Genomic DNA, 24062 nt, shown 5'->3' on the forward strand with positions numbered 1-24062 from the left:
GGATATTATTGGAGAGATACTGACTGCTGTGGGCATTGTGTACATTCTTGCTTATTCACTTCAGGAAATAAATGGAGAAAAGTGAGAAAGAAAATCTCAAAATGATGTATAACAGTATTTCTTACAAAACACATGCAAAACAAACACTTTTTAAAGGTAAGTTAACTTGTCCACATTTAGAAACATGTAGGTTTTATTTCATCACCAAAAATATTTTTTGCAACTTCCCCGAATTATTAGTTTTGAAATAAAATGGAATGTCACTTCCAAAGGATGGGTGGAAATCATACTTTAAAAGCTGGTGGAGTTGAGGACTTTTAATTTTGAACCTCGGACAGTGCAGGCCAGCAAAAAATGGGGATACTGTCTCTTTAAATGAAGAAATAAACGTTTCGATAAATGAACGAAGGTGAACCCCGTGCGAACTACATTTGTGCAATGTGTCTCCTTCGACGCATTTAAAGCAATATTAAATGTGTTCCATTTTTGTTCAGGATGTGGAGTAGTTTTGATGAGAGGTTGGTCACTGGGTAGATTTAGTGGAGCATGTTGCAGCTTGAGTTGAGTGGTCCTCCCCCAGCAGTGGCAGTGAGTGGAGGTGTCCACATTGTGACGCTACTGATAGTCAGGCTGTTTGCTGGTTGCCTGGCCGGAGACGCCATTGCTGTTTGAAAAGCGAAAGCTGCGAGGGGGCTGAGGGAGAAGCGCCACACAAACAGGGCGGCTTCATTCCGCCATTCTGGAGCTTTTTACCTTTTATTACCCAAAAAATCAAAAGGTTCGATTGATTGGGCTGCGTTTTATTCCTCCCTCCCTGGGAAGCCGAAGCGCAGAGGTCGGCGAGTTCTCCCCCACCCCACGGAGCGGTCGGACGTTGCGTTGCCTTCCTGCCCTCGCCCTTTTGGGGGTTTTTTTTTTGGAGTTCGGTCGCAGTGAGCGTTGTGTCGGCGGATCATGGCGTGCGGGGCCACACTGAAACGAAGTGTCGAGTTTGACGCGCTGCTCAGCCCTCAGTCCCAGTCCCCCAAGCGGAGGAGGTGTATGCCTTTAACAGGGCCCGGCGCTGGGGCACCGTCGCCCCAGAAGTACCTGAAGAGCGAGCCGGCGGCCTTTGGCGGAGAGAGCTCGTCAGCACATCGGCTCACCCCAGGTATTGGAACGGGGGAGGGGGTGGCGTGGCAGTGACAAAGCGAGACAATGGCAATAAAAGTGACGATTATTATTGGGTGTTGAAGGTGCAGCTTCCTGGGGAATTCATTCAGTCTTTGTTTCGCAATCTGCTTCCTTGCTATTGGACCTACTGCAGCTTTACAAATAGAAGCCCCATATACTACCACCATCAAAACAGCCCCGAATTGTGAACAATATAAAACTGGAAAACGACAAAATTTTGATCTTTTTTTCAACCATCCACCCCCTCACGGCTGCCATTTTCAAGCAAGAGGAGGGAGGGATATTTGATTGCTGCTAAATATACCTCCGTGGTTTCTGACTTATGAAATGTTAGACTGATCGACAAGCTGACAGTTATTTTTTGGGGTGACAAATCTCAATGAGGGATCCTCAAAAAAAAATCAGGTTAATTGACGAAAGCCCTATTTCTTGTATTATGGCTCTACTTCGTGATGTGAAAAAACAATTCTAATCTTGCCTTTAAATCGCTCATAGCAATTTAGATATTTAGAATGTAGGAGCAATTACCTGATGGAAAATTTGCATTTGTATAGAGCTCTTCACGACCACCGGTTGTCTCAAAGCAAGAAGACGCTCAGAATCAGTTTTGCTAAATTATTCTGCTGCTCTTGAACCAGCCACACAGTTAATATATTTAAAACCTATTTAAATGTCATTTATTTATTATGCAGTTTATATGAGGGGGTTGCTAAATTATTGTGCTGCTCTTGCACCAGCTACACTGTTAATGTATTCAAATATAATCTATTTAATTTGCAGTTTATCTGGTTGTGTGTGTGGTGGGGGAAGAGTTGATAGCTGACAATTGCATTAGTTGATCAACTATCTTTAGGCATATTTGCTTTGGTTTTCGAACAGATCTTGGACATTCATGATATGAAGAAGCTTGTGGCACATTAATGGAATAAAACTGCAGTTAGAGCATTTTGGAACCCTTGGTATATTGGTTTCTTGTATATTTTGGGAAGTGGGTGTTTTTCAAATTAATGGGGTAGGTTAAACTGCAGTGGAATTTTATAATATATTTACTAACTAATGTTTGGGCTTTTGTGAGGATAGGTGGATTTCAAATGTTTGCAAAGTAAACTAAAGGCATAAATCTTTTGGTTAGTTGTGGTTGGTTGATATGCAAAATGCTGTTCTGCAGTACTTTAAAAGAAAGTTTAAATCTGTGACAAGTTCTCCTGATCTAATTTGTACTATGATCTGTGACTTGCATTTGTGCTACAAAATTATCTGGGAGAAGTCGGTGTGAAACACTGATGGAGCTTTGAGCCAAATTGCCTGTTTCTTAGTGGGTACTATGGTCCATCTCTAATTGATCAGTTCAGACTGATCTCTAGTGGGGCGTGGGTGTGGGGGGGGAGGGGGAGGAGGAGAATGTCAGACTGTTAGCATTAATGGAGCAGAGAGGTTTTCCTGTCTGCTGTGACTTAAAAATGTTTGCTTGATGCTAACACTCAGCTTCTCAGAACCAATATACTTTCATAAGCAAGCATTTTGTATCTTTTTATCTTTCTGGAAACCGCTAAGAGTTTTTGATGCTTTGGGATGCCATTTCACTGAGAAATTCCCAATGAATCCATATCGACACATTGCATGTTAATTGTATGAATACTTCTGACATTATTTATCATTTAACATTTTGAATTATAGACAGGTCATCCTTTTTATGATGTTTATTTTTGCAAAAAACACTTGCTTTCTCTGATTCCTGTCCTACACTGTCTGAACTTTATTTCCCCACTCTCCTAAGTTTGTCTTTGTGCTTCAGTGTTCTTAATGCAGGATTCATTCGAGATCAACTTTATTTTAACTGAGAGATTCTGACATTGGTATCTCTGATGAATTCAGTGATTGCAATTTTACCAAATCTTTTCTGTTCTATTTGCTGTTTATTGTGCCCCTGGGAAGTGTCTTGGGACCTTTTATTAAATACAGGTTATGTTATACTTGGATTTTTCCTACTGAATTGCATACAATGAGTTTTCCATAAGTGTGCAAATAAACCAAGTGCTTAACATACATAAAAAAGAGATCCAAAAGTAACTGCTACTCTTTGTAATCTCAGATTGGAAGAATATGGTTCTGTTTGGGGATGGGGTGGATGGGGAGAAGAGCTTATGCATCTCTATTAATGCATGTTTTTTTACTAACTAGCAGGCTGAGTTTTCCATGCTTTCATAGGGGTTGTGTTGTATTCAATTTTGTTGGTGATTGATTAATGTGAGATGAGGCTCATTTCTGATTTATAATATTTAATTCAGAAGGCAACATTTTAAATTTCAATTGTTTGGATGTTAATTATCAATGAAATTGTGCTCTGTTTTATTTCCATGTAGGTAAGCGCTGTTGCTTTTGTGACTTGTTCAAAGGGTCAAGTTTTAAACTAATGTAAGGTTCACACCATCTCTGGAGTAACGTTTTGATTCATCTTTTAAAACTAAGACCTCAGCAGCAGATGAGTTGGTTACAGTATCAGTCTGGTTTATAAAATTGCACTATTTTTCTGTGAGTAGTACCTTAATGTACTGACTTCCAAGTGTTTTATCCATACAGAAAATTTACAGCAGAGGCCATTTGGCCCATGTCTGTTCTAGTTTTTAAAAAAGAAAACAGCCATCAAGCCTAATGCCATTTTTTCTTTCGGCTCTTGGTGCATAGTCTTGTAGGGTAAGGTACTTCAGGTGCGTATCCAAGCAGTTTTAAATGTGGTGATGGTTTCTGTCTCTATATGTTGCTCTTTCAAAAAAATGAAAGAAAAATTGCAATTTCACTTTCTAAAGAAGAGCATCATTACAGGGTTTAAAAAGAACAATTTGGTTTGTTCAAATATGTCAATAAAATGCGGAACAATTATTCTAGCACAAGCATAATCCATCTGGCCAGCCAAATGGATAGGAGTCATGAATAATGAAGACAGCCATCCATTTCCTTATGTTGCCCTTGAGAGGGGAGCACTGAGATCTCTCAAACTTTAGTTGGACTTGCCTCCAACAGAATAATGGCTTGAATAAATGAATCTAGTGTAAAATAGGTGCAAAATATCAGTTTCTTGTGCAGAGAAAATTTAGTGCATGTATTTTACAGTATTGGATTAGTCAACGAATTGTGGTACGAATATAAAATAAATGGTTGTAGATCATGCTAGTGAGCTTCCTGTTTACCAGTTATTTTTCTTTGCATTACTTCAATTAATGTGAAAATCTTATCTAACGTTTGGGGATACTTTCAGTTGTAATGACATCAGAAATTGCTTTATACACTTTGAATGATGTGATCAGTAAAGGCATGTTGCTAAGCAACATTCAAACATAAATTTTCTTTTTACCATAGATTCAATTAATGTGATGCAAGAGTTGGAATGGCACAATACGTGGACTAGGTTTTTAAATGGGGAAATACTGTCTCCTGGAGTAGAGATAATATATAAGGATAAATCTGGAACTTTACGATAGGGCGCGTATCCTTTATCTGTACATCCAAAAACTGAATGTTCTCCTTGAAAGACTGCAGTTAATTTTGGCTATGCAGCTAATTTGTATGATAAAGCAATATTATATATTACAGGCTAAATAAGTTGGATGTGTGTTGGCACAAGGCGAAGCAACCAAGTTTTTGTTGACATATATGTGGTGGATCTGAAAACACAAATATCAATACCGAAATGCAGTCGGCCCCAAGGGTTTCTGAGAAAGGATTTTCAACCTGTATCCTCATGAAAAGAGGGATGAATGTGTTGGCATGCTTAGTGCTCAACTATGTATCTGGGTGGGATCTTTTAACACGAGAGTTGCAGCTGTTCGTATTTCAAAATTTTTGAAATATAGAAGAAAATGAAATTCACCAAATGTACAATGCTCTCTGTCTTGTTTTTTTTTTTTTAGCACTTTGGATACAAATTACTTCGGAACATAGGCCAATCAACCTCTTGAAATGGTTCAACCATTCAATTAGATCTCCGCTGACCTGGGCCTCCAGTCTACTTGTCTTTTGTTCCAAATCCTTTCTGCAAAGTTCAATTACCCCAGCACCCACTGACTTTTGGGGAGCAAGTTCCAGATTTCCACTATTCTTGTATGGGGGGAAATAGTTTCCTGATGTAGCACTCCTAAATGATTCAGTTCAAATTTTAATGTTCCAATTTTTTTTTAAATCCCACTATATTAGAAGTTAGAACATAGAACAGACAGTGCAGAAGGAGACCGTTCAGCCCATCGAGTCTGCACCGACCCACTTAAGCCCTCACTTCCACCCTATCCCCGTAACCCAATAACCCCATCTAACCTTTTTGTTGGGACATTAAGGGCAATTTAGCATGGCCAATCCACCTAACCTGCCCGTCTTTGGACTGTCGGAGGAAACCCATGCAGACATGGGGAGAACGTGCAGACTCCGCATGGACAGTGACCCAGCGGGGAATCGAACCGTGCTGCCCCAAATACTTCTATTATTTCTCCATTTGCTGTATCAGAACATTTTAAACACTTTGATTTGGATCAAACAATCTTTGACTAATCTCAAACAATTTATATTTCATAGAATCCCTACAGTGCAGGAGGCTGGCCGTTCAGACCATCGGGTCTGCATCAATCCTCCGAAGGAGCATCCTACCTAGGGCCACTCCCCTGCCCAATCCCCATAACCCCACCTAACCTGGACACTAAGGGGCAATTTAGCATGGCCAATCTGCCTAAACTGCATCTGTGGACTGAGGGAGGAAACCCACGCAGACATGGGTAGACAGTGCAAACTCTACATTCCCACACAGTCTTCGGAATTGAACCCTGGTCCCTGGATATTTATCCAGTCTGCACTCTACCCTGCACTCTACCCTTTCGGCCCTGGAATAATTCTGGTGCATTTGCATTGTACGCCCACCCAAGACCAATTCAGGCACCATACCCCAAACAGAGACTCAGTGAAAGCGAGGCGTGCCAAGCTCAATTTTGAATTCTAACTTCTTTGATACAGGCTAACATTCCTTTTGTCTTTTCTGGTTTTGTTCCATGCACTAGCTTTAAGTGATTTGTTTACTTGCGCACACAAATGCTTTTGCTCCTCTGCTACCCGTAGTCTCTTGCCATTAGAATTTCACAGATTCACTGAATGCAGTTCCCCATACTGGCTCCATGTGTTATAGTTTTGCCCACTCACTTTATGTCCCTGAGTAACCTTCTGTTCTTCACTTATTGTTGAACTGCAAACTTGGTGATACAACTCTTTCTTTTAATCAAGTCATTGTTCATACATGGTGTAAAATGGATACCGCAGTATAGATCCTGGGGATCGCCACTTGGCACATGCTGTCAATTAGAGAATATGCCCTACACATTCTTCTACCTGCCTAATTAATCAATTACTGACCTAATTCACAATGTTGCCTCCAATTTCATGTGCACTGATTGATCTTTCCTGTCTCATTTGTGGAATATTACCATCTCTTCCATATTGCCAACATCCATAATCGAGGGCCGAAGGGCCTGTTCTGTGCTGTACTGTTCCATGTTCTATAAGCATCCTTGTAACAACTTTTCGTAACCAATGAAATAAAAACAAATGTAATCAGCTCTTGTCCAAATGCTCAGGCATTCTTTCTCTGATTTCCTCCCCGACTTGCTTTTAGGTACCTTTGTGCCTTTGGCATTTTGTCCTCTTGCTCTATGTAAACATATACAAAGTGCTCACTTAAAAATCTCCCATTTCATATCTATTATGGACTCCTTTTTTAAAACATGTAGTTGAGAGTTTCAATATCCCTCACAAGCTTCTTGCTTAATCCCTTTTTGCACCTCATTACTTTTTATATCTGTTACTTTTTTGCTAGATTTCCACGTTTAATTTCTTTATTTTAGATTGAAGCTTCTAATTTATTCACCATGGTTGCTTAACTACTCAAAAGTAAAAATTGTGGATGCTGGAAATCAGATAGGAAATATTCAGTAGATCTGCCGGTGTCTGTGGGAGAAAAAGCAAGATCACAATCCTGAATGTTGGGCAGGATTGTCCAGCAGGCCTCGCGATCTGATGTTGGGCCCATATGAGGGGTCCCACGCCTAATTGGCTGCCAAATACTTGCTGTCTTGTTACAGACAATGAGCTAGTTCCTCGCCTATGAACCCAACTGCCACAGTGACATCAGGCTTGCAGCACCATTGTATTTTGCTGTAGTACTGATAAATGGAAACTAGGTCAAATCAGTTTTGTTGTGTATATATACCTGATTGTAAACCTGATGAACCCAATCAGCATGTGATGTGAACATTTTGTGTTTAAAAGGTCTTGTTAAAGCAGAATTTCTAGATGCCACACTTGCATGTTTTCCCATAATTACATTTGAATTGAGCCACAATTTTCACACCAGTATGGAGGGAAAAATGGGTCTAAATCCAATAAAAACAGCCGGTCTGGCAGCATCTGTGGAGAGAGAAACAGAGATGGCGTTTCTCTGAAGAAGTCATATGGGCTTGGAACGTTAACTCTAGTTTCTCTCTCTACAGATGCTGCCAGACCTGAGTATCCATGGTTTTCTGTTTTCATTTCAGATTTCCAGTATTTGTAGTATGATAAATACAATAACTAGCAAGTTTCTTGTCAATTGCAGGTACCTAGATTGATTTTAAGAAATCTTACACTCCTTGTCATTCTAGCCATTGGCATCAGATTTGAGGACATGAAAGTGCTGTAACAGAATAACCAGTATTGTACCTTCCTAATATTGCTCCTTAGACAGTACCTTTCAAACCCATGACTGCTACTATCTAAAAGCACTAGGGCAGCAGGCACATGGAAAGACCACCACTTAGAAGGGCTATCCCCCATCCTGACTTGGAAATATATCACTTTTCCTTCACTGTCAGTGGCTCAAAATCCTGGAACTCCCTACACCACAGGAAGTAAAGTGGTTCAAGAAGAGGGCTCCCCGCCAACCCCTCAAGGGCAATTAGGGGTGAGCAATAAGTGCTGGCCAAGCCAACGAAGCCCACTTTAGTACATTTTTTTGAAACGTAGCCATGTTACATGGTAGCACCTCGTTTCTTTTCAATTCCAAGTGACCATGTAGCAGCGATCGGCAGTTTCATGATGTGGAAGTCTAGTATAACTGGATAAGACTGCATTACTGCAAACCACCAAAAGCCTTTCTAGTTATGTTGATAGAGGCAAGGGTTCTTTTAATTTTTAAATTTAATTTGTATTGCAATAAGTTAACAATTATAGCCAAACACAAATTAACTTAGTTTAGTTTCTCATTGACACACAATGTTTTTAGTGTAAAAATTTCAAGTTGAGTCCTTCCTTCCACAATGAGGTTTTGTGGTCAAGTCAACTTTTCTGAATTGTTTTTGTTATGTGCTGATGCTTTCTGGAAACATAACACTTGTCTTTTGAATCTTAGAATAGTGTTTCCCCAGTGTCTGCTTTGTAGGCATCCACTGAACTGAATAATTTGAAAACTATTGCAGTAGTTTCAGCATTTCTTAATTAAAAGTGGATAAATCCACACCGTCCCTATATGAGATGCTTCATGTGCTTTGTTCCTGAGGGGTATTCTGTTGCTTCTGGTTCCATAATATTGGATCAGGGATTATGGGGAGAAGGCAGGAGAATGGGCTGAGAAACGTATCAGCCATGATTGATGGCGGAGCAGACTCGATGAGCCGAATGGCCTAATTCTGCTCCAATGTCTTATGGTCTTATTTCCGATGGCGTGAGAATGGGAGATGGTTCCCCTTTAGCTTGGGAAGTTAAGAAAATAAAGGGATTGGTTGGTGAAACGCTAGCTCTTGTGGAGACCTTGGATATGAGATTCCAGTTGTCCGATTTGGACTAAATGTCACACAAATAATATTTGTGGGATAATGTACACTCTGCAAAAAGTGAGAAAATGTTCTGGATGGGTGACACTGTGGCCAGCACTGCTGACTCTCAGCACAAGGAACCCGGGTTCGATTGCGGCCTTTGGTGACTGTGTGGACATTCTCCCCGTGTCTGCGTGGGTTTCCTCCCACAGTCCAAAAATGTGCAGGTTATGTGGTTTAGCCATGATCAATATGTGGGGTTACAGGGATGAGGAGCGGGTCTAGGTGATTTACTCTTTTGGCGGATAGGTGCAGACTTGATGGGCCGGATGGCCTCCTGACTGTTGGAATTCTATGGATTGATCGATTTTGTTGGCTTGAAAGAAAATCTCTAAAACTAAATGGATTGATGAAAGTCATCAGCCGCTTTACAAAAAAATGCAAAAAAAAGTAATTGGTAGGTGTTCTGGGTGAAGGGATATCTCCACACAATGGTTTTACAACAGGTCTTTGATTTGATTTTGATTGTACATATGAACTCAACAAAATTGAGGGGAGTCCATAGTATATCAATTTAATTGTATGCAGGTGATGGGTATTTTTGGGGCTTCACTTGTCCTGTAAATACGAACGGACTCCAACTGTAGTTGAAATAGGAAGTGCATGCTTGTGACATATATCTCCATGAATATAAGTTTTATAATTGTGTATAAAGTTGTCTGCAGTGCTATCCTTTACTGCCTTACGTTTGGGAAATGAACATTGTGGAATATACTTTATTCCAACAGCTTTAATATAATTTCTCATGTAGAAGTGCCAGTTCAGGTGGTCTCTTGCACTGAAATAATATAATCGCTTATTGTCACAAGTAGGCTTAAATGAAGTTACTGTAAAAAGCCCCTAGACGCCGCCTTCCGCCGCTTGTTCGGGGAGGCCAGTACGGGAACTGAACCCGCACTGCTGGCATTGTTCTGCATTACAAGCCAGCTGTTCTGCCCACTGCTAAACCAGCCCCTATTGCTGCTCCAGTAATGGGTTTATGGGCACCTCATAGAATGGTTGTAAAGAATACCCTAAAAGTTTGTGTTGTGCTGTTCTGAATGCTGAGTTAGAGGTATGCAAGCCAGGAAATGAGACGCTTGGGTCCTTGAGCCTTTTCCCGGCTTCTCTAGTTCTTCATTCATCTAATTATTGTGATTATTTCATTACTTTTACTTATCTGGAAATTACTTGTCCTGTGAAAAGCAAATAATTAAATGTAAAATTATTCAACCACTGTTCCAAGTACATTTGGGAATGATTGTAGCTATCAGCTGGTTTAGCACAGTGGGCTAAACAGCTGGATTGTAAAGCAGAACAAGGCCAGCAGCGCGCGGGTTCAATTCCCGTACCAGCCTCCCCGAACAGGCACTGGAATGTGGCGACTAGAGTAACTTCATTTGAAGCCTACTTGTAACAATAAGCAATTTTCATTTATGTACTTCAACCAGCCACTAGACCAATGCTATAATTCACTTCATAATGTAGTTACTAAGCTCTGCTTCCAAGTTCTCTTTGTACCTTCTGGAAGATGGATTTGATCCCAGATGAAAAATTCTGGTATGTGTTTACACTTAAAACTGGACTAACTGTCCAAATTACTTGTGGTAGGTTTGTTCCAAAGTCGTGTACCTATCAAATAAATGATGTTGAGATGCCGGCGTTGGACTGGGGTGGCCACAGTAAGAAGTCTTACAACACCAGGTTAAAGTCCAACAGGTTTGTTTCGTTCCCGGCCCTGGGTCACTTTCCATATGGAGTTTGCACATTCTCCCTGTGTCTGGGTTTCACCCCACAACCCAAAGATGTGCAAGGTAGGTGGATTGGCCATGCTAAATTGCCCCATAATTGGGAGAAACAAAAAATTGGGTACTCAAAATTTTTTTTTTTTAAAAGGGTTGTTTCGAATCACTAGCTTTTGGAGTGCAGCTCCTTCCTCGGAAGAATGGAACCTGAGGAAGGGGCATGAGGAAGGGGCTAAGTGAGGGATCCCAAGTGAGGGTGCGAGAAGATGGAATGTTGCAGGAGCTCCAGCTAATCACTGAATATTTTGCTCATCTTGTTTGATGACTATAGTGACCATTTTGTAAGTAAGGACACCTGAAGCATGTATCTCTAATTTACAGGCTTTGGTGTATTTTAACTACTTTTTTATTCTAATTTGAAAATTAGTGCACAATACATGCCAGGGTTGCCATCATTAATGCAGAACAATGTTTTATTATAAATTATTTGTAGCATACTGTTGTATGATATTTGTGAATTTTGGTTTTGTGATCTAGTTCAGAATGTATTTTGCATTTACATTTTTCTCGGGTCAACCTTTTGCCCTTTTTACGTTGCAGAACAGATATTTCAGAACATCAAACAAGAATATAACCGCTTCCAATGGAGGAGACAGTTAGAAGGAAGTTTTAATCAAAGTGAGACAAACAGTTCAGCTGAGGGATCACCTAATACTTTGTTACTAAATGCACCAAGCTCACCAGGTAAGCAAGCTACCCAATATCTGTTTCAGAAATGTTTGTAAGCTTTAAATTGTATAATTAGACAGGGTTTCCAAATTGCAGCTATGTTCGAATAGGAAGATGATACTGTGCACCTTTTCCCATTGCCTTTATGGTCTAGGATTTGTGCTAAGCCAGAGAAAGTTGACCAATTTTAAATCGGATGACAATCAAAAGGCATTGGATCAGAAAAATACCGAGGCTACAAGAGCAGGTCAGAGGCTAGGAATCCTGGTGCAAGTAACTTGTCTCCTGATTCTCAAAAGCCTGTCTACCGCCAATGAGGCACCAGGCAAGAGCGTGATGGAATATTCTCCACCTGCCTGGGTGAGTGCAGCTCCAACAACACCTCAAGAGGCTCAACATCATCCAAGACAAAGCAGCTTGCTGGATTGGTGCCCCTTCCACAAATGTTCCCTCCCTCCATATGGTACATATCTAGAGGTAGATGTGTACCACCTGCAGGATGCACTGCAGGAACTCACCAAGGCTCCTTAAATAGTACCTTCAAAACTCACAACTGCTACCATTTGAGAAGGACAAGGGCAGCAGATACATGGGAACACCACAACCTGCAAGTCCCCCTCCAAGCTATTCACCATCCTGACTTAGAAATATGTCTATGGCACTGGGTCAAGGGAGCTCTCTCCCTAACAACACTATGATTGTATCTACACCACATGGACTGCAGTGGTTCAAGAAGGGAGCTCACCATCATCTTCAGGGACAATAAGGGTCGACAATAAATGCTGGCCTAGCCAGCCATGTCCACATTTAAAAACTTTACCTCCTTCCTCTTTTGCCATTTCACTAAAAGAATAACATTTTCTTAACGGGAAGGGCCAAATAGAAGAAAGCTAAAAGCCGCAACAGCATGTTGCTGAATAGGTCTACAATCATTTGGTAAAGATCCTTTTTAAAGGAAAGAATAGTTGTAAATCTAATTTTAAAGTGAGAGGAAAGAGCATTTTATTAAATATTTTTCTTCTAGGTGTATATACTGTAACTTTGCATATTAATTTAACCCAGTATACTTGGTGTCATGTGAGATCAATTGTTTTTGCTTCCACCACCCCCACATAACAAGGCTTGTGCTTAGAGTAGATTTGTTTCGTTCAGAAAATTGGAACTGCCATTTATTGATTCATCGATCCTTCTGGAATTGTAAGGGTCATCTTTCAATTTTTGTTGTTTTTTTCTTATAGTCTAAGTTGTGTAAATATTTCTGCAAAATCTTTTCAATCAATTCAAATTCAGGCTGGCTTGATACTAGCTGCACTTTATTAACTTATTAACCTTACTTCATTCGCACTTTAATCTTTCTTACGTCCATCTTTCCTGATGATGGCATCTTGAGTTCAAAATCATAGAATCATAGAATTTACAGTGCAGAAGGAGGCCATTCGGCCCATCGAGTCTGCATCAGCTCTTGGAAAGAGCACCCTACCCAAGTCCACATCTCCACCCCATCTCATAACCCAGTAACTCTACCCAACACTAAGGGCAATTTAGCATGGCCAATCCACCTAACCTGCACATCTTTGGACTGTGGGAGGAAACCGGAGCACTCGGAGGAAAATCAGCATTAAATAATTCTACGCAGGAATCCATTATGAAGGACATAGTAGCAGAACACAAGTCAACATGGTTTTGCGAAGTGGAAATTGTGTTTGATTAATTTATTAGAGTTGAGGTTGTAACCAGCAGGGTGGCTAAAGGGAAGGAAAGATTTCATGTGCTTGGCTTTCCAAAAGCAATTTGATCGAGGTGCCACATAAAAGGTTACGATTACACAAGATATTAGAGGTGATGATATTAACCTGAATGGAGGATTGGCTAATTAACAGGAAACACAAAAGTTGGGATAAATGGATCATTTCTAAATTTGCTGATCGAAAGAATAGGTGGGAAAAGCAAATTGCGAGAAGGACAGAGTCTGCAAAGTTACACCAGGAAGAAAGTGAGCAGGTGTGGTATTATTTGAACACTTTGGTAGTAAGAATAGAGAAATAAAACATTTGAATGGCGAATGCTACGGTACAAGATGGCAAATGGAATGTTGGCCTTTATTGCAAGAGTGGTGAAATATAAAAAAGGAAAGTTTTTTTTTTTTTTCTGCAACTGTGCAGAGCTTTGCTGAGGCCACATCCGAGTATCGTTTAGCGTTTTGATCTCCTGAGGGTTATACAGCTTCATTGGGTTCATGTATCAGACGCAGGCTGTCTTCTCCCAGTTCAGTCAGAGCAAACAGACAAGGAGGACAGAAGAAGCACTTCAAGGATGTGCTTGAAAGCCAACATGAAGCAATGTAAAATTGACATCAACGCCTGAGTGACCATTATCTTGAACTGAACCAGATGGTGGCAGTGTCTGTGAGATGGATCTCTGCATTTTGAGGCCCAAAAACAACAAAATGAAGAGGTAATGCAAGCGTGATGAAAAGAACATGCCATGATCCGAACTGATACACAACCAGACATCCTACATGATGACAAATGTGTCATATTGTGCAGATCTCCGATCGGCCTCCTGGAAGTCTATCGTTCTTGCTAGTGAGGTATAGCCAATAACTTGCAGTTATTGCAAGCAGTTTAGAGAAGTTTCATTCTGCTGATTCCTCCGATTTTAAAGGGTTGTCATTCGCCTAAACTCCAAGAAGCAACCTTACAAGAAGCAATCTTATTGAAGCGCACAAGATTCTGGTGGAGCTTAACTGGATAGATGCTGAGAAGATATTTGCCCTTTATGGGGAATCTAGAACTGGGGATGGGCACATTGTTTAGAATAGGGGTGTTCTATTTAAGGCTAATATGAGCATTTTTTCTTGAGGCTCCTTAATTTGGGGAATTCTTTACCTCGGGGAGCAATGGTGGCTGGGTAATTGAATATGGTCAAGGCTGAGTTATAGATCTTTGATCTTCAGTGGAGTCGAGAGTTGTAGGGGGCAGGCAGAAAAGTGAAATTGAGATTATCTTGAAAAATTAGTAGGCTTGAGTGATCGATGGCCTACGCCTGCTCTTGTGGGTTTTTTTTTTTTAATAAACCATTTTAATGAGGCATTTTTGGCATTACAAACAGTATAAAAACAAAGAACAACAAACATAGTGCAATCACCGACTCCCATCCTGCCAAGACCCGCCTAATTGACCCCCTATTCTACGCTACCCTAACCCCCCCCCCCCCCAGCTGACGATTAATTCTCCGCGAAGAAGTCAATGAATGGTTGCCACCTCCGGGCGAACCCTAACAGTGACCCTCTCAAGGCGAACTTAATCTTCTCTCGGCCGAGAAAGCTCGCCATGTCAGTTAGCCAAGTCTCTGACTTCGGGGGCTTTGAGTCCCTCCAAGCTAACAGTATCCGTCTCTGGGCTACCAGGGAAGCAAAGGCCAGAACATCTGCCTCTACTCTTCCTGAATTCCCGGGTCTTCCGACACCCCGAAAATCGCCACCTCTGGACTCATTGCCACCCTTGTTTTCAATACTATGGACATGACGTCCGCGCACACCTGCCAAAATCCCCATGGCTTTGGACATGCCCAGAACATATGGACATGGTTCGCTAGTCCTCCCGCACGTTTTACACACCTGTCCTCAACCCCAAGGAATCTATTCATCCGTGCCACTGTCAGGTGGGCCCAGTGGACCACCTTGAATTAGATCAAGCTGAGCCTGACGCATGTTGCGGTCTGCTCAACGTGTCCGTCCATAGGCCATCCTCCATCTCACCCCAAGCTCCTCCTCCCACTTACGCTTCAGCTCCTCGGTCTGCGTCTCCTCCGTCCCCATAAGTTCTTTGTAGATGTCCGAGACACCACCCTATACTGGATCCCCCTTAGTGGTAGGAGTGGGAAGGATGATACCTGCCTGCGCAGAAAGTCCCGCACCTATAAATATCTAAATTTGTTCCCCCTTGCCAGCCCAAACCTCTCCTCCAGCGCCCTCAAGCTAGGGAAGCTCCCCTCTAAGAACAGGTCCCCATCCTCTCAATTCCCACCCTTCGCCATACTTGAAACCCCACATCCAAGCTCCCCGGGGCCAACCGGTGGTTGTCACATATTGGGGACCAGACCAATGCTCCCACTGCTCCAACGTACCTCCTCCACTGACCCCAGATCCCCAAGGCCACCGCCACCACCACGGGGCTGGTGGAGTACCCCACCGGCGGGAACGGCAGAGGTGCCGTTATCAGCGCCCCCAAACTGGTGCCCCTACATGAAGCTGCCTCCAGCTGCACCCAAACCGCCCCCGCCCCCATGTGCTATGTTAGCCCCCCAGTAGTAATTACTGAAATTCGGCAGGGCAAGCCCCCCCTCCCCCCGATTCCGCTCGAGCATCACCTTCTTCACTCGCGGGGACTTACCCGCCCGTACAAAGCCCAGGATGATTTTGTGAACCCTCTTCAAAAAAAGGACCGCGGGGTGAAAATTGGGAGACATTGAAATACAAATAAAAATCTTGGTAGGACCGTCATTTTGACCGTCTGCATCTTCCCAGCCAGCTCCAGCGCATCCCATCTCCGAAGCCCGCCCCTCATCTGCTCAACCAACCGGGACAAGTTCAACTTGTATCCCCAAGTACCTGAAACTGTCCCCCACTAACCTAAACGGCAGCTGCCCCAGCCGACCCCCCCCCCCCCCCCCCCGACCCCTCGCCTGGACTACAAACATCTCGCTCTGTCATATTCAGTTTATACACCGAAAACCGGCCAAATTCCCCCAAAATCGCCATAATTGCACCCATCCCTGCCCCTGGATCTGATGCGTAGAAGAGCAGGTCGTCCGCGTACAGCAAGACCCGCGTACGGCGAGACCCTATGTTCCACCCACCCCCCCCCCCCTCTCCGAACCAGCCCCTTGAAGCTCTGTGCAATTGCCAGCGGCTCTATAGCTAACGCAAACAGCAGTGGGGAGAGGGGACATCCCTGTCTTGTCCCCCGATACAGTTTAAAATAGTTCGAGGTCGTCCTATTCGTCCTTACACTAGTCTCCGGGGCCTGGTACAACCGCCTAACCCAGCCGATAAAGCCCCTACCGATCCCAAATCGTCCCAGCACCTCCCATAAATAGTCCCACTCCACCTGGTCGAACACCTTCTCCGCATCCATTGCCACAGCTACTCAACCTCCCTACTTTCCAGGGGCATCATAATCACATTGAGAAGCCTTCTTATATTGGCCACCAACTGCCCGCCCTTAACAAACCCGGTTTGATCCTCCGTAATCACATCCGGCACACAATCTTCAATCCTGGAGGCCAACGTTTTGGCCAGCAACTTGGCATCCACATTAAGCAGTGAGATCGGCCTATATGACCCGCATAGCTCCGGGTTCTTGTCCCGCTTCAATATTAACAAAATCGTGGCCTGTGACATCGTCGGGGCAGCACCCCTCTATCCCTTGCCTCATTGAAAACCTTGACCAGCAACAACCCTAAAATTCCCGAGAATTTCTTATAGAATTCTACCGGATACCCTTCCAGCCCCGGGGCTTTACCTGACTGCATTGCCTTCAAACCCTCAACTATTTCTTCGGCCCTAATCGGGGGCCCCAGCCCCTTTACCAGCTCCCTACCCACCCTTGGGAAGGTCAGAGCATCCAAAAAGCGTCTCATCCCCTCGCCCCATGGGGGGTTCCGAGCAATAGAGCGTACTCTAAGTCCCTGAACGCCCTGCCGAGTCCCCTACCAAGTTCCCATCCCCATCAACCACCCTCTCTATTTCCTTGGCCGCCTCCCTCTTCCTAAGCTGCTGTGACAGCATTCTGCTGGCCTTGTCCCCATGTTCATAGACTCACCCCTCGCCTTCCTAAGCTGCTCCACTGCCCTACCTGTGGACAGCAACCACGAGCTCCGCCTGCAGCCTCCGATGTTCCCTTAAAAGCTCCACCCCCGGGGTCACCGCATACCTCCCATCTATCTGGAGGATCTCCTTAACCAGTCGGTCCGTCTCTGCCCTATCCGTCCTGTCACTATGAGCCTGGATCAAAATCAGCTCCCCTCTCTCCTCTGCCATTAGCGCCTCCCAGACCACCACCGCTGAGACTTCCCCCATGTCGTTAACCTGCAGGTAGTTCTGCATGCACTTCCTCAGCCTCTCACACACCGCCTCGTCCGCCAACAAGCCCACGTCCAGCTCCATTGCGGGCGCTGGAAGCTCTCATCAGTGACCTGCAGTTCCACCCAGTGTGGGGCATGATCCGAAATAGTGATGGCTGAGTACCCCGAGTCCACCACTCCCGCCAGCAAATCCCTGCTCAAAATGAAAAAGTCAACCCGGGAATAAACCTTGTGAACATGCGAATAAAAAGAAAACTCCTTCCCCATCGGCTGCCTAAATCTCCATGGGTCGACCCCCCCCCCCCCCCATCTGTTCCATGAACCCTATTGGTTCCCTTGCCATCGCTGGCACCCTCCCCGTTTTCAAACACGACCGGACGAGGCTGGGGTTGATGACTGTATTACAATCCCCTCCCATAACCAACTTGTGCGAGTCCAGATCAGGCATCATCCCCAGCACCCTCTTTATGGATTCCACATCGTCCCAGTTTGGTGCATACACGTTAACCAAGACTACCTTCCTCCCCTCCAGCTTACCGCTCACCATGACATAACGCCGCCCGCCCCCCACCCCCCGTCCGAGACTATACTGCCCACCTGAAATTGCACCCGTTTATTGATCAAAATCGCCACCCCTCTAGTCTTGTTGTCCAGTCCCGAATGAAAGACCTGACTGACCCAACCCTTCCTTAGCCTGACTTGGTCTGCCACTTTCAGGTGTGTCTCCTGCAGTATTACCACGTCTGCCTTCAGATGCGCGAACAGACGTGCCCTCTCAACCGGCCCATTCAACCCTCTGACATTCCAGGTAATTAGCCTAGTTGGGGGGGCACGTGATCCCCGCCGATCAGCCATCTCCTTTACTGGGCCCGCCTACAGGCCATGCGCCACGTCTCCATCGGCCCGCGTCCTGGCAGCCCCAACCTTCTCTCTGGCCCAAATCCTAAGTCCCTCCCTCGTCAGCAGAGTAACTCCTCTTTTCTTCCCCCCTCCCCCCCCCCCCCCCAGGAACACCGCTTTGTAACCTAACCCCTGCCGTATATTGATCATATACCCCCCCACTGTGCTTCCGTACACTAGCTCACCCAGCTAGCCTGGTGGCCCTCGCCTCTGGCGCCAAGAAGTCTCCCACCTATTGTTCCCTCACTTTTCTCCCCCCCCCCCCCCCCCCCCATCGAAACCACTTCCTTCATCAAACCGACCCCAAGCAATCGTCCAATTACCATAAGAGATAACCCAAAGTGAAAACCCCCACTAAGAACCCCTCCTATAGTGCAAATCAAAGTAATAAAAAGTAAAAAGCCCCACCAGCCACCCCCACCAAAACATTGAAAACCCATAGAAACCAAATAACTTTTACTTCCCCCATCTTCAACCAAACTCAAATGCAGAAGAAAAACGACAATCAAAACGTATAAACATCACTCAGAAGTTACAACTTAAAGCAAAAAGTTCTCAGTTCAGCACCAGCCCTTCTTGGCAAAGTCCATTGCATCTTCGGGCGACACAAAATAATGGTGCTGATCCTTGTGTGTAACCCAATGACGTGCCGGGTATAGCAGCCCAAATTTCACCACCTTGAACAGGATCGCCTTAACTTAATTGAAACCTGCCCTCCTTCTGGTCACTTCCACGCTCAGATCCTGATAGACACGCAAAATGCTATTGTCCCATTTGCAGCACCGCGTATGCTTGGCCCTCTGGAGAACACACTCCTTGTCCAAAAATCTGTGGAACCGGACCACCATCGCCCTTGGGAGGTCCCCCGGCCACGGCTTCCTCGCCATCGCCCTTGTCCACCTCCAACAGTCGGGGAAAAGCCCCCTCCCCCAGAAGCTTCTGAAACATACTCGCCGCAAACACGCCAGCATCAGCCCCTTCTGGGAGACCGACAATTCTTAATTTCTGCCGGCGAGCTCTATTCTCCAGGTCTTTTACCTTCTCCAGCAGCCTTTTTTGCTGATCCTTCAGCATCCCACCTCCAGCTCAACCACAGTTTGGTGCGCCTCCTGGTCCGCCAGCGCTTTCTCCAACTTCTGAATCGTCTGATCCTGGGCATCCAGCCTGCGCTCCAGCCGATCGATCGATTCCATTAGCGGGTCAACACAGTCCCGTTTCTGTCTAGCAAAGCCCTCTTGGATGACCTGCATCAGCTCCTCCGTTGATGGTTGGGCCGTCGCAACAGGGGTCCGCACATCAGCCGCAACCTCCACCCAGCCCTTGCCTATCTTCTTATTTCTTCCTTTTCGATCCCTTGGGGTTCTTCGCTCCATACACCAATGTGTGGATCCAGTACCAAATTATCTGTGCCTTCAAAGCCCGTGCTCAAAACTGCAAAAAAGTCAGGGGAAAAGGTCCAAAAGTCCAGCCAGAGCAGGAGCCACCAAATATGCGACTTACTCCCTCATAGTCACCACCGGAAGTCCTGCTCTTGTGTTCTTATCTATATGTCTGTCTGTTTTGCCTATTTGTGTATTGACAAACTCCACTAAGGTCCTTGGTACAATCTCAACCAAACTCGGTGAAATTATATCTTGAGTTGACCTCTAACTGCTCCCACTGAAGCAGCTTTGGGCATTTAGCTGGGGATTCTCTGACCCTGTTGACACTGTAACTCAGACCTGTTTTAACCAGCCTTAACCACACATTCCAAGAAAGAACGTGACATTTGTAAATAAACTTCCATATCTCATTCGTTTTCACGTAAGTTATATTCTCAAACACCTACATATTATTTGGGAAGGGAAAGCATCAGGTGACACACAGCCAGGGAAGATGGAAGGTGGAGCAAAAAAACTAACAAAACGACAGACAGCAATTTTTTTAACTTTATCTGTTTTATGGAATGTGGGCTTCGCAGGCTGGGCCACCATTTATCGCCGATGCCTGAGGGTATTTAGAGTCAACCACATTACTGTGGGTTTGGAACCACATGTAGGCCAGATCAGAAAAGGATGGCAGATTTCCTTCCCTAAAGGACATTGGTGAACCAAATGGGTTTTTACAGCAATTGACAATGGTTTCATGACCATCATTAGACTTTTAATTCCAAATTTAATTTTTAAAAATTGAATTCAAATTCCACCATCTAATCTGCCCTGATGGGATTTGAACCCAGGTCCCCAGGGCATTCCCCTGGATTGCTAGTCCAGCGACACTATCACAACGTCACTGCCTCCCTATAATTAAAGAAAGGGGCGATGAAGATACTGGAGCAAGAAGGTAAGTGTTGACGGAGTGACCGAATGCAAGAGGAACAAATACTGCAAGTAAAAGAGCAAGGCTGTTTAAGGAAGCTTTCATCTCCCTCATACTTGAGTCAACCCAGAATATATTGGCAGTAGATAGCAATATGTGAATTTTATGGTGCAACAAAATGGGGGAAAAGAGCCTAGGAATCACCAATAAATCTCTTTTGGCTCAAGGAGGAAGAACTTTTAACATTGTCTATCTTGAATTATTTAATGTTTCAACAAACACAGAAAATGTAGACAGTGACACTGAAAACATCAAATTACAGATATTGCCTATGGCATCGATTTAAAACGAAGACTAGTTGTGCAATGGTAAATTACTAAATCCCTTTGTTTCTGTGCCAACAATCTTTTGAAATAAACATGAGTGACTAATCCTCTTTGAGGTGTAGTTGTGCCAATTTGAAGCATGGGTTTGCAAGGTTGATCTTGTCTGCTTCGGGATTTCCATCTGCTTTAAACACTGAAATTTCATCTCACCAATAGGGAAACATCTCCATCTAACAGTTGGAACCACTGACTTTGATATAGCAAACCCTTGTTGAGAACACATTCTCTGTTGTACGTGCTGGCAGACGTTGTTTAACTCTAGTCAACAATCAAGACTTTTATCAATAATGTGGAAATAGTTGAGTTGTACAGGCTCTAATAATAAATGGAAAGGGCCAATGGAAATAGTGGGTCCACTGCGCAGAAGCAGGCATGAGAACTGGCTGTTACCACTGCAGTTAAGGGATAAGTCATGGGTTCCAGTGGCATCTTTGACTTGCTAATGCTCCTGTATTTAATTTGTTTTATTAAATATGCTTCCATTGAAATATTAGGGGCGGGATTCTGTGAGGTTAACCGTCGTGTTTCTTGACGGCGCCAACACTGCCTCCGGAGATCAGCAATTCTGGCCCCTACAGGGGGCCAGCACGGCACTGGAGCGGTTCATGCCGCTCCAGCTGTTGATCCCTGCGTCAACTGGGCGCCGCGGGATCTGCGCATGTGCAGTTGCACTGGTGCCAACGCGCGCATGCACAGTGGCTTCCTTCAACGTGCAGGCCCCAAAGAAACATGGCGCAGGACTACAGGGGCTGGCGTGGAAGAAAGGCCATATCGGAGGGCCCCCCCCCCCGGACCGGCTGAGACAGGTGTGGACGGCGCCGGCGGGACTCTTTGTGTTTTTTTACAATGGCCGCCTGGGCCTTGAATCGGCAGCCCGGCTGCGTAGAGTGGCCCCCGACCGGCACCGTGCCAACCACGCCTGTGCAAATGGCGCCGATTCTCTGCTCTGCAGAGAATCACGTGCCGGTCGCGGGGATTCTCCGGCCTAGCCCAGGACTGAGAGAATCTCGCCCTAGATGTTTCAATTTTTTTCTAGCACAAAACTAACTTGATTAATGGGAAAAATACACTGAACAAGTTGGAAATCTTTGTCTGACTGGGCCAGCAGGAAAGAGTGAGGAAATTCATGCTTAAAAAGTCTGGAATCTCCGGGCTTTTCAAAAAGGAGGAGAAATAATTCCACTTCATGCGTCCCTTTTCTCCGATCTCTTCCTTTTCCTTTTTTGTTCTTTCCCTTTTACAGCCTCTTTCTCTTCGGCCTCTGTTTTTGACATCACGACTTTGAAAGTGAGTTGGACATTTGTGTAGAAATGCAAAATTATTCCATTTAATTATCTGCTAACTTGCTAATTTTAGGTGAATCTGTAAGATTTGCCCATGGTTAAAGATGTGCAGCTATAATATTTTGTTGTTTTGTGCAGTTTGGCTGGGGAATCTGTACAGGTTAGTTTTAACAAAAGCATGCAACATTTTGAAGGTCTGTAAGGGACCACATTAATATATATCGGCCAGGGGCTGAAAAACCTATTTATTGGACTACATTTTAATGTATCTGGAACTGAGATCATTTCTTTTTATAATATAGGGACGTTATCTAAAAAAGATCAGCCCTTGTTCACATTACGACAGGTTGGAATAATCTGTGAGCGTCTGCTTAAAGACCATGAAAGCAAGATCCGGGAGGAATATGAACAAGTTCTAAACACAAAGCTTGCAGGTAGGAGCATCACAAAAATCGTTCACTAAGTCGAGAGCTGGAAAGAAGCATCGTGACGTGGAGAATGAGAGTAATGGGCAAAATATGAGTGGATAAAGCAACCATATTTCATGGTAATCTGCATACACAGGCTTGTGGATATCCTGTAAATGCATTTTGCTTAGGGCGTATCTAAAAAAAGGCTGAAATATGTGGATGATATTACAACTAGATAGAGACAAGTCTCTTCAAAAGCTGTAGCAATAACTTACAATTTTGAAAATGCTTCGAATTGTAATAATGAAAGTAGCACTTTTTTCTCAAACCTGCAATTTAATTCAAAGTTAATTTGAAAAATTTTGTTTTCTGTTGAAATAAATTTTAGTCAAAAGTATTTTCTCTCCCTCCACCATCAACCTGTATGCAGAAGTTAGTTTTCCTGTTAACAAAATGAATATGCAGTATTAGAATTGAATTAATTTTCAAGTTAACGGGAAATCATTTTTGCTTGACACCAGCTAACATTTGAGCTTTGCAAATTTTCCTGGCTGTAGATCAACAAAGTACTTCAATTATGCCTTTTTCCTTTGCTTCTGTCTTTATTTTTCTTTCCTCACCTTTTTTATGCTTCCTCTTTGTCAATGACTTTGTGAGTGGTTTAGAGACTTGCTGTGAGCACCTTCGTGGTCCAAAGGGGTAGAAATTGGTTAAGAGCTAAAAGAAGAAATTGTCTTGGCCCATGACACATTATGCAGCAAGTAGGAGCGACTTTAAGCTGCCCAAACTGTTTGTTACTTGGTCCTTCTGGAAAAGTTATAGTATGCATGCCTCTACTGAGGAGCGGGGCTTAATGTGATTGACTTTGTTACAAAACAATTGAGTTGAACTAACACAGCATAATTTACACTCCAAACAAAAGGAAACTTTGGTCCACCTAACCACACTTGAAACGGACCTTGTCCATCTGGTGTGGCAAACACTTATTTTATGTTGAGCCCTATGAATAATTTTAGCCTGATAAGAATGGATATGCTTGTCCGAGGAACAGTGAAAAGTTAATCTTTAAGAAGATTTTAAAAATTGGTCCAGTTGAAAATTTCATAAGCCTTGTCTTGAAAAGTATGAATTTCTAATAATTTGATTTTAATAACATGGACTTGTGTGCAAAGCATACTTTGTAACAATCGCA

General features: G+C 43.8%; 1 protein-coding gene across 2 annotated transcripts in view; it reads left to right on the plus strand.

The window, feature by feature from the left end:
- Nucleotides 1-519: 519 nt before the first annotated feature.
- The window catches only part of akirin1 (akirin 1), a 34721-nt gene continuing 11178 nt past the window's right edge, over nucleotides 520-24062 (plus strand). Inside the window, exons 1-4 of one of the 2 annotated variants that reach the window (XM_072501240.1) lie at nucleotides 520-1150; nucleotides 11378-11521; nucleotides 11661-11753; nucleotides 22763-22894. In XM_072501240.1, coding sequence (XP_072357341.1) covers nucleotides 955-1150; nucleotides 11378-11521; nucleotides 11661-11753; nucleotides 22763-22894 — 565 coding nt within the window. In that variant the 5' untranslated portion in view covers nucleotides 520-954. The remainder of the gene's footprint in view (nucleotides 1151-11377; nucleotides 11522-11660; nucleotides 11754-22762; nucleotides 22895-24062) is intronic. The other variant, XM_072501245.1, reaches the window with a different exon arrangement.

This window comes from Scyliorhinus torazame, chromosome 1 (assembly GCF_047496885.1).
Source record: "Scyliorhinus torazame isolate Kashiwa2021f chromosome 1, sScyTor2.1, whole genome shotgun sequence".
Lineage (NCBI taxonomy): Eukaryota > Metazoa > Chordata > Chondrichthyes > Carcharhiniformes > Scyliorhinidae > Scyliorhinus > Scyliorhinus torazame.